This window comes from Caretta caretta, chromosome 8 (assembly GCF_965140235.1).
Source record: "Caretta caretta isolate rCarCar2 chromosome 8, rCarCar1.hap1, whole genome shotgun sequence".
NCBI lineage: Eukaryota > Metazoa > Chordata > Testudines > Cheloniidae > Caretta > Caretta caretta.
The window spans coordinates 98,678,421-98,694,861 of NC_134213.1; the positions used below are offsets into that span (position 1 = coordinate 98,678,421).

Consider the following 16,441-nt stretch of genomic DNA (forward strand, 5'->3'; position numbering starts at 1 on the left):
ACCAACAGCCCTTTTCCCCCACACCTAAAAAAAAAAATAATCAAATCTGGCATTCACAGTTAAAGATAATTTTTCCTGGGAAAAGGAAAAAAAACCTTGGCCCATGATGATTTTCAATCCCTGAACTTCAGCAGCACAGTGGGACAAGACACAGTTTAAATTTCCAGCAGTGGAGTTGTCATGGTTCCTCATTCCATAACTTTATGGAGGACATTCATTCCAAGATGTGACCTCAAAGAGCCTGTGATGGATGAGAACCCCCTATTCATGTGGCTGGACCAAGTCACCATGTCTGTGTGAATATAGTTGGGTCAAATTCAGATTTTGTACAAGGAGATGAAATTTCACAGATGTCAACAGAGTTGCTTCTGCTTACAGCAGGTCTGAATTTGGCCCATTGTGCCTGAATATAAGGACAACAAGTAAACAGTGTCCCAGAACCCCATAAATAGTGACTCTATAAGCCAGCCACTTGTTTCTGTTTGGATATCGGTATGGAATCGCCAAAGGGCTCACCCTTTTCCACAAACTCAGTTTGCCTATCTTGAAAGGATTAGGGGCTAAGGGAACTCTTCTGGGAATCAAACTATGATTTCAAGGAGTCAGATGTTTCACACCAGATGCTTAGATGTCAGATAACTTGTCACTCGTGGCATCGCTGGGCCATACAATCCCTTATCCTGTCTCCAACAACAACAACATTGAAAGGAAGGTGTAAAAAGCCATATTATAAATCTCACTATGTGATGCTATCCAGTTGGGTGGGGGAGGGCAGAAATCTCTTCTCCCTAGCTGGAGATCAGCTGATGTCCTGATGCAGTGATGACTGTCGTTGTTGTGTGTTAAGCACCAACAGTGTGCTTTGTGCTAAGACATAGTCAGTCCCTGCCCCAAATCTCTTACAGTCGAAGACAGACACAGAGTAGACAGAATGTGCTGGAAAACCCAGAGGAGGGAAGAACTAGCATTTTTGTTCTAAAAATATATTTTATATTATTGACTCAAGGCAGAAGTGCATCATTGTGAGGGATCCAAATGAAGAGAAATCAGTGGGTTAGTGGACTGGAAATGTAAACATTTGTGATTGTATCCAAGCAGTTGAACTGCTGATCAATCTTTTATTCATATAGATGTCTGATCCTCCTTTTAATTTTTTTTTTTACTAAGCTGTTTGTCACATGCTCTAGGACAAAAGTGATGTGTGTGCTTAGACTAGATTGAGCCTGATACAGATGAGAAATTGCACTTTTCTTTTAAATTGTTTGTGGTCAGAAATAGTTGTCAAAAGAAGAAAATCAATGAGAATTCTCACTTTCAAACCTGAATAAAAAAGCATGAAATTGGGGCCTAAAACTTTAAGCATGATGACCCTTTTAAATGTTGTCCTTGGCTTTCTATTTCTGTTAATGCAGGTTTAAAAAAATCTGGATATGCTAATGTTATCGTGAATAGTTAAGAATTGGATCATGTGAGTAGTTGGGCATCTGTCACAAGAACTCCATGCAAACGCATTTGGGTCATGGGTCTTTCCCCATGACTCATGCTCAACTTTTGATGGCACAGGTATTGTAAGAGCCTTCACATTTTTGTTCGAAGGTCCCATGTAACAGGATTTTTTGTTTGTTCTTTTGCATATAGCAAACTTAGTTGAATGTCAAGGGAAGGTTCATGTGTTATTGCAAGAGAACCCAGACATGTTAGTTATTAGCATTAATGTGCCTTGCTAAGACACTTCTTTGCCTAGTTATAAAAAGCTATCTGATTCCTAGTCAGGGACAGCCAAACAGACTTCTGGACACTGAAGGCTCAGGCTGTTCTTCCCAGGCTGTTAATTAGCACATTGTTTGTGCTGATCTCTGCCTGTACCTCATGTACTTGCTTCCCTTGTCTTTTAATCTGCTTAGTTATATTCCATCTAAAGGTCTTGCAGGCAACTCAAAAACGCAATCAGTATTCATTATTTTGTCCCTTCATTAGAAGACTCTCCCAAACAATAAACTTAGGTGCTTAGTTACATATAAGGACTTGCTGTGTTTTAAACTCAGGGTGCGGCGGGGAATTGCTACAAATGCAGAATAAAGAAATCCAATTATGATAGATACTGCACTGCATGCAGTATCTTGGGGGCCATTGTATTAGATTTATGAATGGTTTATGTATGATTGTGTTCTACTCCATGGGGGAGGGTTACCAGCGGGGGATGGTTAAGGTGAGTCACTGAGGCCATGTCTATCCTACAGCCACAGCGCCGTAGTGTAGGTACTTCTCACATCGACAGAAGGGTTTTTCCATCCATGTAGTTAATGTAGCTCTCTGGGAGGTGGTAACTAGGTCGACAGAAGAATTCTTCCGTCTGTCGACCTACCTGCATCTATGCTAGGGGTTGGTTAGTTCGACCTAACTACAGCACGCTGTATTTTTTACAGCCCTGAGTGACATAGCTAGGTTGATATATAATTTTTAAGTGTAGACTAGGGCTGAGACTGAACAACTCTAGAGAGGAACTGCCCCCTGGAGTGGTGACTAGGAGACAAAGAAAGGGCTTTTGGTCTAAAAGGATGAGCTTTAACTGACACAGGACCTTCTTTCTGATCCAGTAAATGGACAGGACCTCCTGTCCAAGGGGGGGCCCCAACCCTTGCAGAAGAGGTGGAAAGACTTTGGCCTACTAGGGCCTCATAAAACGGGTGGGTGACTCCTGGTAAGCTTTTAGCATGCGTATAGGGACTTCTATTGTTTTCTCTGTAATGCTTTTACCTTAAGGATAAACGTACCGGCTTAGGAAGAGGAGTCTGGCAAGTTGTAACTGCTGGCAATACACTGTTCATAGCTCTTGGAGAGAAAGCAAAACACAGGGACTGGCCTTTTTCGGCAGACTGGCTTGCTGGGGACATCACAGCATTAGGCAGGGAACTGTGCAGCCTTCTACACACCACTGAAAGAAGCATGCAGTGTAGACTTACCCTTAGGGGGAGAGAAGGATCCTCTGGTGTAGCTTTCTCCACTGAGGAGCTATTTCTGGGCTAGGACTGTAGATATTCTCATGGACTGCATGGCTTCGTGGGGGAATGCCAAACCCCATCGGGAAGCTGCAAGGAACTTGTTTAAATGAGCCTTCCTCCTCCAGAGAACACCCTGTAACACCCTGGTGAAGAATACCAGTGGTTAATGGTTTTTGTTTACCCTTTCACAGTAAGACTTGCGTGCTAGGCAGCCAGCATCTTAGCCCTTCCTGAGCAGATGCAAGCACCACGGTTGTGTATATTGAAATTATGGGAAGTGGGACTTCAAAAATGTCAGGTCTGATTCTGATCTCACTTATAACAGTTATATACTGGTGTAACTCCATTGAACTCAGTGGAGCTCTTCCTGATTCAAATCAGTGCTAGTGAGATTAGAATCAGGTCCTACATCTCTGAAGGAGTTCTGTACAGAGGGATTTATTTGCCTTAAACTATATTCTGCAAAGACTCTTTCAACCAGTCTCTGAATTTTTCTGCTGAAGTTGCAGGGTTGATAAAGCCCTTTTAGGGTACATCTACATTTCACTAAAAGACCCGTGGCACTGAGTTTCGGAGCCCAGGTCAGCTGACTTGGGCTTGCAAGGCTTGGGCTGCGGGGATAAAAATTGCAGCATAGACATTCAGGCTCAGGCTGGAGCCTGGGCTCTGAGACCCTCCCTCCTTGTGGACTGTTGGAGCTCAGGCTCCTTCCTGAGCCCAAACATCTGCACTGCAGCTTTGAGGCCCTGCAGTCCGAGTCCTGGGAGCCCAAGTCAGCTGACCTGGGTCATCTGTGGCCATGTTGTGGGTCTTTTATTGCAGTGTAGACATATCCTTAGACATTTTTCTCCAAGACTAAGAGAAGGAAACTTTGCTAATCATGTTTTAAACCAGTGGCATAAAAGGCCTTTTTTAAAAGTTAGAGTGTGGAGGCTGAGTACTGTACCACCATTCACTTAAGAACTGCTTATCCATAAGAGTAACTGCAGCAATCAATATATTACACTGAGTGTGTGCTTTGAAGATAAGGCTCTTGTCTCCCTACAGCTATTTCGGAGCATCTGTTTGCTGAAAGATGGATGAAATACATTTGTGCAAATCATAGATAATACCTCCCAAATGGAAGATATTTTATTTACTTGAGTACTATACCTGCTTCATCCGAAGGGATGGAATGTTTAGTAGGTTGGTAATTATAGTCCTTTTCAGCTCGAGGTGCTCAGTTAAATCTAGGCCACCTCAGTGGTGAGTAAAAGTTGTTACACTCACCTAATAGGCATCAGATGGTATGGCTGCCTGCAGTGACTCAAGAGTATGAGTACCAACTTCAGGGCAGGCTTTTAGGAAACAGGGCACAAACCCCAAACTGGCTGTGAGTTCTGTGTGTAGATTTCACCAGTGAATTATCAAGTGTAAATTTGTTAGGCACCATAACAGCCTTAACATCAAGTAACAGACAGTCTCCTTGGGTACCCTGGTCTATCTTGACAGGTTTCAGAGCAACAGCCGTGTTAGTCTGTATTCGCAAAAAGAAAAGGAGTACTTGTGGCACCTTAGAGACTAACTAGTTTATTTGAGCATAAGCTTTCGTGAGCTACAGCTCACTTCATCGGATGCATGCCGTGGAAAATACAGAAGATGTTTGTTTTTATACACACAAATCGTGAAAAAATGGGTGTTTATCACTACAAAAGGTTTTCTCTCCCCCCACCCCACTCTCCTGCTGGTAATAGCTTATGTAAAGTGATCACTCTCCTTACAATGTGTATGATAATCAAGGTGGGCCATTTCCAGCACAAATCCAGGTCGTCGTCCCCCCCCCCAACAAACCCACTCTCCTATTGGTAATAGCTTATCTAAAGTGATCACTCTCCTTACAATGTGTATGATAATCAAGGTGGGCCATTTCCAGCATTTCCCTGGTCTATCTTATCACCCAGGTAAGTTTATTTTTGTGATAGATGGTCCCTTACACCAAGAGTGACAGCAATATTCAGGTTACTCCCAGTTCCAAAGGACCAGTCACTTACCCCCAGGTCCATTGCACCTTAGATATCACCATGACAGAATACGCCCCTGTATTCATACCCTACATACTATTTTAATAATCTTTGTACAAAGCATGCATTGTAAGGTATCATTTGGAAACTCATAATTTCCTGATCAGTATTGTCCTGGTAAAATATGTGTAGCAACATTCTGTGTGAAGTTACAAGATTATCCTGTATGCTGTTAACACATGTTCCAAACCCCACAGCCCTACCCAGGCAGAAGTCAGGTTTATTCTAAATAAAAGAAGGAATGTGTGTTTTGCCTTAATTTGCATTGAAGCAGTAAGCAGAGTCATTATGCAGGGAGGGCAAACAAAGGAAGTTCAAACAGGTGAAAAAAAAAGCAGGGAATATCCTTCTACATCGTCTCTTTGTCTCCCTGTTCTCAGCTGGAAATGTTTTTCAAGAGGGGGACTGAAACTATAAAAAGGAGGGACAGTCACTCCAAGACACACATCCCTCCCTACCCATCGCATTCACTGCATCTGAAGAGACAAAGAAAGCAGCTGTTAGACCAGGCGTGGGAACCTTTTTTCTATCCGGGCCACTGACCCACAGAAAAAAATCAGTCACGGGCCACACACAGCCCCACAGAGGGGCGCAGATGCTCGGGTCTTGCCCTAGGCTCCAGGCTGGGGCTAGAAATGAGGGGTTCAGGGTGCGGGAGGGGCTCCAGGCTGGGGCAGAGGCTTGGGGTGCTGAGGGTCTCGGCAGACCACTTAATGATCTTTCCAAATGTTGTTTGTACCGTTAGCTAACTATTGTAAAGCACTTTGGATAAAAGCGCTATATAAAAAAAAGTAGTAATAATTAACTTTTTTTGTTCTACAAATAAAAGCACACAACTCATATTTTAATATCAGTAGTCTTACCTTTCTAATGCGATGGATGTGTCCTCTCTCCCCTGCTGCGGCAGCCCCTGAGCTGGGGCTGGGAAGGAGTGGGGTCTCTCCCCGGAAGCCACAGCACTCGAGCTGGGGAAAGTCACCTCTTTCTCTGGCCACCGCAGCCCTGCACATCCCAAATTCTCCCCACCCCGTCTTCTCACCCCACTGCCCCCAATTCCCCCCAAGGCCACCACCTCACCTTACATGTGCATCTTCTCCAGGGTCCAGGCACCTAATTAGTGGAGCTACGCCTGCGCGGCTCCACTAATTAGGTGGGTGGCCCTTCATTCTCTCGCGTGCAGCTGCCCAGGTGCGCACCTTAGAGGGAACTATCTGCAGACCACCTGAGTGGAACTCGTGGACCGCAGTTTGAGAACCTTTGCACTAAAGGTTTCCTAGTGTGTTTTCACATAGTACAGTTTTAAACAGCACTTTCATAAGAGGCACTTGCAGCATCCACTTTGTGGCTAAACCGAAGATTTCACTCTCTCATCAGTGCTAAATTTGTATACGCTCTTTACACAGAATAGCCCTTGACTGCTGTCCCGTTTCCATCTGCTTGGAAGTGTTGACATTCAATGAACTCTGCCACATTCTGCTGCTGCACAGAGCGTGTGGCAGGGAACAGCAATTAAAGGGTTGACATTTTCCCTTATTTTTTTAACAGGACACGTGTCAAAACACAACTATCAGAACCTAGTTAATGCAGAAACATAATTAATACTAAAATATAAACAGAAATCAATTACTGCAGTGGGAGCTGTTGGGTACTCAGCATTTTCAACTAATTTAGTTGCCTAAATATGGGTGTAGCACCCTAACTTGTAGTTCTTATTTCTGAGACCCGGGCCACAAAGCCTAACTACTTTTATTTTGTATTTAGGATACTGCTGGACAAGAGAGATATAGGACTATCACTACAGCCTATTATCGAGGCGCGATGGGGTTCATCCTGATGTATGATATCACCAGTGAAGAGTCGTTCAATGCAGTGCAGGACTGGTATGGAACAAATTATTGTTATCCCTCTTTTTAATTTTTGTTAAGCCAGTTAGCTCTTCACCAATGCCTGTTGACTGTTTCATGTGGGTTGGGAGTAATTTCTTTACCCCCCCTGCAATTGCTTTGTGTTACTAAGTTCTTCATCATTCATTTGAAATTCAGAAGAAATGTTTCACTGTGTAATTGCGCTTGAGGAAAAGTTGCACAACTCCACTAGCTCGTCCCTTTAGGGTTTTTTTTTTTTAATTTTTGTAAAAGATTTTATTTCCAGTAGTAGATTTTTAAAGCTCTTGTTCACAGCAAAGAAATATATACATTCATACATGACACTTATGGGTTATTGAGGTTCTTCCCTGTAAAGCCAATACAACCCAGTTAAATGCTGCTTTTATAGGCCAGTTTGACACAGCCAAATGTTGTTATAACCTGGGTAAAATCTAAAGAATAGGGGTAAAATTTTCAAAAGCACCTAATCCCATTTTCAAATGTGTTTTAGGCATTTAAGAGCCTAATCACTTTTGAAAATGGAACTTGGGTTCCTCTGTGACATAGGTTTTGAAAACTTTAGCTGAGGTTTTCCAATTAACCTTTATGAACTCTATGGAAAAGGTTAATTGGTCTTACCAATTTTCAGCTGTGGTGCCTGGTTCAGTTCCATTACACTCACTGCAACCTTAGTGAACCATTATCATTGCTGTACTGAGTGTGCATGTGGTTAAAGTTGCCTAAGACCCAAATACAGTATTAATGGGGGAAAAATAATACTGAACCTTTCAATATATGCTTCATGGCATTTTGAAGCACCTTAGCTTAGCTGGGAAGGGAAGAGTCCTGAAAGTGTAACAGAGTAGAGTATAACTTTCAATACTTTCACAAGGGGCTCTCACAAAAAATATCTTTAGCCTTTAATAGGCCTTATGTACAAGGAATGCATGTGTTGCAGTGAGCAGAGTTAGAGATTGGACAATCTCTTCTTTTGTGTTCCTTTGAAAATGTTTTCTCACAACCAGGGAAGGTGACAACAACTTGTGGCAAACAAACTTATATTCAGGAGGAGGCAACAGCACAGAGGAGACAAATGTATATTACCTGCTCCTGTTGGAGCTATTTTATTGCTCCTAAAAATATGCTGATCATACTGAGATGGCCCAGTGTTAGGGTTGCCAGGTGTCTGATTTTCAATTGGAAAGTGCAGTCAAAAGGGAACCTATACAATATCCGGTCACTGCTGGCGATGGATGGGGTGTCGGGTCATCAACCCATGCCAGGTCCTGCCCTAGGGGAGAGGGATGGGATGCCTTTGTGTGTGTGTGTGGGAGGGGTGCCCTGGGAAAGGCCTCAGTGTGTGGGAGGGAGTTGCAGAGCGAGCCCACCTCACACTCAACCCATAGCGGCAACTTCTGCGGCTCTTGTCCCATGGGGCTGTCTGGACTTGGCCCTCTAATCCAGGGGTTGCAACCTGGTCCCTAGTGCATGGGGCTGGGGGTCAGGCCAAACCTGAACAGTGCTGGGTGAGCACGTGCGTCGCGGTCAGGTGGCAACTCCCAGGGTGGGGAGCCAAACCCAGCCAGCTCTGTGAGACAGGAGCAGCTTCAGCTGGGACAGGGGGGTTTGTGGGTCAAAATGGGAGAGTCCCATGAGACCCGGAACTGTTGGGGGTGGTGGTCTGCCAAGGGTCTGTCTAGTCCAATAACTTGACTGAAAGCAGCAAGTGCTAGATGCTTCAGAGGAAGGTTAAAAAACCTCTTGGTGGACAGCTGTGGAATAATCTGCTCAGTTTCTCCCTAACCCCTCTCAGATTGCTTGGTTTATGCCCTAAAGCATACAAGGTTATATCCCTTCTAAAAAATCCCAGCACTATTTATACACCACAACATAGGGTTTGGTGAGGCTCGAGTGAATGGAGACTTGTGAACATTGGCATCAGGAGCCCAAACAGCTCCTTCATTTACAGCTCCTCAGTGACCAGTTCAAGGCCTTTTATTTGCAAAGTGGCTGAGAGCAAGCTTTGAAAACCCAAGGCACTGACCGACTAATTGTCCAGTGCTGCCACATCCTCAGCAAAGAGCCCAGGTAAGATGGTGCTCAGCTGTATGGAGAATTCTTTTTAAATTCTGACTTAAAACTGTATTCAGTGTACGGTGGAGGGGAATGGGGGAGTAATAAATTAGTGTTGTTGGGGAATGGGAGGGTTTAACTCTAAAACTAGTTTCTGGGCCACATCTTCAACAGGTATAAATTGGTGTAGCTTCATTGACTTCAGTAGAGCTACACCGATTTACATCTGGCTCTTTAATTATAAACTTTGGAAATAGTTCGGCTTTTGCAATGAAAAATATAAAGGCATTGGTCAATCACATTTTAAGCTCAAAAATAGTATCTGTCTTTGGGCTTGCAAGTTGAAACTGACATTGAGAAAATGCTGATTTTATTTCTGTCTTCTATATAAATGGCTGAAATATAATCTGGTACTAGAATGTATACCCAGCTTAATGTTAGAACAGCTTTCACTCAGAAAATATAGCTTGACAATAGGGCTAGGTCTTTTCCCTCTTCAGAGAGAGCAAGCCCAAAGAATCTCTAAAACAGCTTATTGTAATCACTCCTTTTTCTTCTCTTACTGCTTATGGGTCATATAGTTGAAAGGGTTTGTCAGTTTGCAAAAAGGCAGCCCAAAGATTTAAGGAATCTAGAATGATTTGCAGGGCTTTTAGTGACCTTGCTGAAGTCGGATCGAGACATGTATGTGACTTTTACAGTTTCCCTAAATGATCACCATTAAAGCACATCAAAACTTGTTCTGAAATTATCTGGCAGTGGAAATATGATAGTTTTGGTATTAGCTGTCAGAATCAAGTTCAATTCACGTTTCTGTTGAATAACAGTTCTCTTTAATAATGAGTGTTTATGAGATCTCAAGGTCATTATAATTATGCAGAAAGCACATGTATTACTAGAAGCTATACATCACTTTCCCATCTGTATAACCGTATGTTGTCCAACCTTCAAACACTAAAGAATCATTTCCATCAAGGCACGTTAAACACAATTTTGATTAGAAACTATGGCTGATTTATGCCTAAATAATGAGGAACTCCTTACTTAATTACTTGTGTTAAACTCAGAAGCAGAAGTATGAATCATATCACTGGAAACGTGTGGAACCTTGAGCTAATAGACAGTTCCTCCCGTTAATAGTTTCACTTTTGCATTCTCAGGTGACCACTCACAGCTCCAAACGTCTAATGGGCATCTTGGGCAACTAATCCCAACTACCGATATTTAGAGAATTTCATTCTGGAGTTGTACGCCCACACTTCAGATCTCCTTAGGTCATCTGTAGAATCATACCACTGCATATGTGTCCCACAATGCCCCACACTGACCATTCTGGTCACCATTGTGAACTCCACTGCCCAAAGGTCATGAAGACTGAAAGACCTCCCTCCCCTTTAAACCCCTGTGAATTTTTGAAATTCTTTTTCCTGATCGCCCAGCTTGGCAAACATACCTGGCAGATCTCCATTGTTGAGTGCAACTGCCCAGCTGACCATGCTGGCTACATGCTCCAGACGTGCTCCTGCCTGGAGTAGATAGGAGATACTGCATCTCCTGGGCCTGCTGGGAGAAGAGGTTGTACAGGCACAGATCCGAACAGAGCTGTACAAATGTTGACATCTATGAGCAGATTGCTCAGGGGATGCAGGAGAAAGGGGTATGATAAGGGCTATCAGCAGTGTCGCATGAAAGCCAAGGAGCTGTGGCAGGCATACCAGAAGGCCAAGGAGGCCAGCAATATATCTGGTGCGAAGCCACTGACCTGCTGCTTTTACAAAGACCTGCATCGCATCCTCAAGAGACCCCACCACCACACACATCCGCATCACGGATACCTCTGAGGAGCCCGAGTCACTGGCCTCTGCCATGAACCGTGAGGAGGAGGTGGTGGTGGACAAGAAAAGAGGGGTATGGGGGCTAGGCTTTTTTTTGCTGGAACTGAGTCAGCACCAGGGGTTGGGCTGCACCCTGTAAAAAGTTGTTAACAATCCTTACTCAAGCATTCGCTTTCCAGTGCCCTGGAGGAATTCTGGCTGAGTCAGCCAGGCTGCCTCTAGAATGTTCCTCTTTGGCATCTCCCAATGTGGGCTGGAAGCTAAAAGCTACAGTATAGTAGTTTGTCTTTAATACTTTGCTTTCCCCCAACTTGTTTGGTTTTAGCCACCATTTTATTCTTGATATGGCTGAAACCCCCCCCCATCAGGCAGTCACACATCGTTTTTGCCTCCACGTGCACCTCAAGAACCACCTCCCAAACCATGACATCACTCAGTAGTCACATAAACCTCACCCACTCTCCCGAGCCACCCTCCAGCAACTAAAAATCATTTCTGTAATGCTAGCCCCTTGGCAGACAAATCTAAAGGTTCTGCCAAAACCTAATTCTTCTGCATAACCATCACGCTCTTTCCATCAAGCCAGTGGCCTTCTTTCCATTAATCACAATTTGTGTGTAGCGACCTTTTCATATATTAGTGCAGATGTGAATTGCGGTATCTTTCATTAAACTAGAAATACCTTCTTGTGATACATCTCTGTGCTACCAGTCTTAAAGTAAGGGTGACGTGCTTAATGCTACCCCATAGTGCATATGGACAGGTTTATTAATGGAGAAGATTTCACTCTTAATAGGATCGGAGGTCATGAGCAGAACATGCGATATGATTTGGACTGTATCTGAATTAACTATATGGCTAAAGCATGAAACAGTTATAAGGCTAGCAGAACAATTACCAGGCTTCTTAATCTGTGCCTTCCTCATTGTAGGCATCTTTAGTCACTGGTTTCCCAAATAATTTTCAGGGTTACTGTACTATTGTAGCCATGGGCACAGTAGGCTGGGGAGGCTAAGCCTTCCCTGGCGCAGCCGCTGCTGCCAGATGCCTGGGCCATGGTGGCCCCTTTGTGCTCCGCCTATTCCCCTCCCTTCCACAAGGCACCTGCCGCTGTCTGATGTGTCCCTCTTCTCCTTCACTCTACCCCTTACATCTGGAGGGCCCCGCCACACACCGCATCCCTCCTCTCCTCCCCCCTCATCCCCCAGGAGACCCCCCCGCCCCCTGCGTCCTCCGCTCCCCTCCCCTGCGAGAACCCCCCCGGCCCGCCGCTCGCCACGTCCCTCCTCACCTTCCCACTGGATGGAGGAGAGGAGGGATGCAGAGGGATGTGGAGAACGTGAGTGGCGGAGGTCTCGGGGGAGAGGTGGGGTGGAGGAAAGGAGGGACGCAGAGAGCGCGAGTGGTGAGGGCCTCATGGGGGGTGGGGGAGAGGAGGGACATGGGGAGTGGTGGGCAGGGGTCCTCATTGGGGAGGGGGATGAGAGGAGGGATGCACCAAGCAGTAGCGGGGGGGCCGAGTGGGGAGGGGACTGAGTGGGGGAGGGTGGGGCCTGGGGTGGAGTGTGGGGGGGCTGCAGGAAGAAGAGGTGGGACAGGGAGCTAGCCTACCCAAGGAGAAGCTTCACCACCACCCCCGCCCATAGCTGTAGCTAAGAACTGTGAAGCTTTCTTCTAACTCAGTTACATCAGAGGCACACAAATTATTAAAGTGCCAAGTATATCAGAGGACAGCTTCTTTCACTATTCTCCAAGTTAAATGTCATGTATTTTGAGTACTCTTGAAAGCAATTCACTTCAGAACTGCAAGTTGCACACTCTGAATAGATCCTGTGCAATCTGTGATCAGAGGAAAGAATGCTTTTGGAGAAAGCATAGTGAGAATTGCTAGTCTTAGGGTATGTCTACACTACGAAATTAGGTTGAATTTATAGAAGTCTTTTTTTAGAAATCGTTTTTATATATTCAAGTGTGTGTGTCCCCACACAAAATGCTTTAAGTGCATTAACTCGGTGGAGTGCTTCCACAGTACCAAGACTAGCGTCGACTTCCGGAGCTTTGCACTGTGAGTAGCTATCCCACAGTTCCCGCAGTCTCTGCCACCCATTGGAATTCTGGGTTGAGATCCCAGTGCCTAATGGGGCAAAAACATTGTCGCGGGTGGTTCTGGGTACATGTCGTCAGGCCCTCCCTCCCTCCATGAAAGCAATGGTGGACAATCATTTCGCGCCTTTTTTCCTGAGTTACCTGTGCAGACGCCATACCACGGCAAGCATGGAGCCCGCTCAGCTCACTGTCACCGTATGTCTCCTGGGTGCTGGCAGACATGGAACTGCATTGCTACACAGCAGCAGCCCATTGCCTTGTGGCATCAGACGGTGCAATAGGCCTGATAACCATCGTCATCATGTCCGAGGTGCTCCTGGTCCCCTCAGTAAAGTCGGTCAGGAGCGCCTGGGCAGACATGGGCACAGGGACTAAAATAGGAGTGACTCGACCAGGTCATTCTCTTTAGTCCTGCCGGCAGTCCTATTGCACCATCTTCTGCCGAGCAGCCAGGAGATGAGAATGGCTAGCAGTCCTATTGCACCTTCTGCTGCCAGCCAGAGATGTAAAAGATAGATGGAGTGGATCAAAACAAGAAATACACCAGATTTGTTTTGTATTCATTTGCTCCCCCCTCCCTCCCTCCATGAAATCAACGGCCGACAATCGTTTCGATAAGGTCTGTCAGGGGCACCTTGAAAAGTTCAATGGAGATTCAGTCCTGCCTGAAATACCAGAGGGAGGGATAGCTCATTGGGTTGAGCATTGGCCTGCTAAACCCAGGGTTTTGAGTTCAATCCTTGAGGGGGCCATTTTGTGTGACAGTTGTTTTTATTTCTCCTTGATGTAAAGCCACCCCCTTTGTTGATTTTAATTCCCTGTAAGCCAACCCTGTAAGCCATGTTGTCAGTCGCCCCTCCCTCCGTCACAGCAATGGCAGATAATCGTTCCGCGCCTTTTTTCTGTGCAGACGCCACACCACGGCAAGCATGGAGCCCACTCAGATCACTTTGGCAATTAGGAGCACATTAAACACCACATGCATTATCCAGCAGTATATGCAGCACCAGAACCTGGCAAAGCGAAACTGGGCAAGTAGGTGACGTCAGCGCAGTGACAAGAGTGATGAGGACATGGACGCAGACTTCTCTCAAAGCATGGTCCCTGGCAATGTGGGCATCATGGTGCTAATGGGGCAGGTTCATGCGGTGGAACGCCAATTCTGGGCCCGGGAAACAAGCACAGACCGGTGGGACCGCATAGTGTTGTAGGTCTGGGATGATTCCCAGTGGCTGCGAAACTTTCGCATCAGTAAGGGCACTTTCATGGAACTTCGTGACTTGCTTTCCCCTGCCCTTAGGTGCAAGAATACCAAGATGAGAGCAGCCCTCGCAGTTGAGAAGCAAGTGGCAATAGCCCTGTGGAAACTTGCAACGCCAGACAGCTACCGGTCAGTTGGGAATCAATTTGGAGTGGGCAGATCTACTGTGGGGGCTGCTGTTATGCAAGTAGCCCTCGCAATCAAAGATCTGCTGATATCAAGGGTAGTGACCCTGGGAAATGTGCAGGTCATAGTGGATGGCTTTGCTGCAATGGGATTCCCTAACCTGGGTGGGGCCATAGTCGGAACCCATATCCCTATCTTGGCACCGGAGCACCAAGCCGGCGAGTACATAAACCACAAGGGATACTTTTCAATAGTGCTGCAAACACTGGTGGATCACAAGGGACGTTTCACCAACATCAACGTGGGATGGCCAGGAAAGGTACATGACGCTCACATCTTCAGGAACTCTGGTCTGTTTCAAAAGCTGCAGGAAGGGACTTTATTCCCAGACCAGAAAATAACCGTTGGGGATGTTGAAATGCCTATAGTTAGCCTTGGGGACCCAGCCTACCCCTTAATGCTGTGGCTCATGAAGCCATACACAGGCACCCTGGACAGTAGTCAGGAGCTGTTCAACTACAGGCTGAGCAAGTGCAGAATGGTGGTAGAATGTGCGTTTGGACGTTTAAAGGCACGCTGGCGCAGTTTACTGACTCGCTTAGACCTCAGCGAAACCAATATTCCCACTGTTATTACTGCTTGCTGTGCGCTCCACAATATCTGTGAGAGTAAGGGGGAGACGTTTATAGCAGGGTGGGAGGTTGAGACAAATCGTCTGGCTGCTGGTTACGCGCAGTCAGACACCAGGGCAGTTAGAAGAGCACGGGAGGGTGCGGTGCGCATCAGAGAAGCTTTGAAAACCAGTTTCATGACTGGACAGGCTACGGTGTGAAAGTTCTGTTTGTTTCTCCTTGATGAACCCCCCACCCTTGCTTTACTCTACTTCCCTGTAAGCTAACCATCCTCCCCTCCTCACTTTGATCACCTCTTGCAGAGGCAATAAAGTCATTGTTGCTTCACATTCATGCATTCCTTATTAATTCATCACACAAATAGGGGGATAACTGCCAAGGTAGCCCTGGAGGGGTGGTGGAGGAGGGAAGGACAAGGCCACACAGCACTTTAAAAGTTTAAAACTTTAAAACTTATTGAATGCCAGCCTTCTGTTGCTTGGGCAATCCTCTGGGATGGAGTGGCTGAGTGCCCAGAGGCCCCCCCACCGCGTACTTGGGCGTCTGGGTGAGGAGGTTATGGAACTTGGGGAGGAGGGCGGTTGGTTACACAGGGGCTGTAGTGGCAGTCTGTGCTCCTGCTGCCTTTCCTGCAGCTCAACCATACGCTGGAGCATATTAGTTTGATCCTCCAGCAGCCTCAGCATTGAATCCTGCCTCCTCTCATCATGGTGCCACCACCTATCAGCTTCAGCCCTCTCTTCAGCCCGCCACCTCTCCTCCCGGTCATTTTGTGCTTTCCTGCACTCTGACATTGTCTGTCTCCCCGCATTTATCTGTGCTCTTTCAGTGTGGGAGGACAGCATGAGCTCAGAGAACATTTCATCGCAAGTGCGTTTTTTTCACCTTCTGATCTTCGCTAGCCTCTGGGAAGGAGAAGATCCTTTGATCCTTGAAACACATGCAGCTGGTGGAGGGGAAAAAAAGGGACAGCGGTATTTAAAAAGACCCATTTTATAGAACAATGGGTACACTCTTTCATGGTAAACCTTGCTGTTAACATTACATACATAGCACATGTGCTTTCGTTACAAGGTTGCATTTTGCCTCCCTCCACCATGTGGCTAACCCCTCCCCCTCCCCCCTTCCTGTGGCTAACAGCGGGGAAATTTTCTGTTCAGCCACAGGCAAACAGCCCAGCAGGAACGGGCACCTCTAAATGTCCCCTTAAGAAAAGCATCCTGTTTCAACCAGGTGACCATGAATGATATCACTCTCCTGAGGGTAACACAAAGAGATTAAGAACGGATGTTGTTTGAACGCCAGCAAACATACACTGCAATGCTTTGTTCTGCAATGATTCCCGACTACATGCTACTGGCCTGGCATGGTAAAGTGTCCTACCATGGTGGACAGAATAAGGCTGCCCTCACCAGAAACCGTTTGCAAAGGCTTTGGGAGTACATCCAGGAGAGCTTTATGGAGATGTCCCTGGAGGATTT

At 46.0% G+C, this 16,441-nt stretch overlaps 1 protein-coding gene across 3 annotated transcripts in view; it reads left to right on the top strand.

Moving 5' to 3' along the window:
- The window catches only part of RAB3B (RAB3B, member RAS oncogene family), a 138,663-nt gene that overhangs the window by 95,611 nt on the left and 26,611 nt on the right, over window positions 1-16,441 (top strand). For all 3 annotated transcript variants that reach the window (XM_048861493.2, XM_048861491.2, XM_048861490.2), the window contains one exon: window positions 6,824-6,942. In XM_048861493.2, coding sequence (XP_048717450.1) covers window positions 6,824-6,942 — 119 coding nt within the window. The remainder of the gene's footprint in view (window positions 1-6,823; window positions 6,943-16,441) is intronic.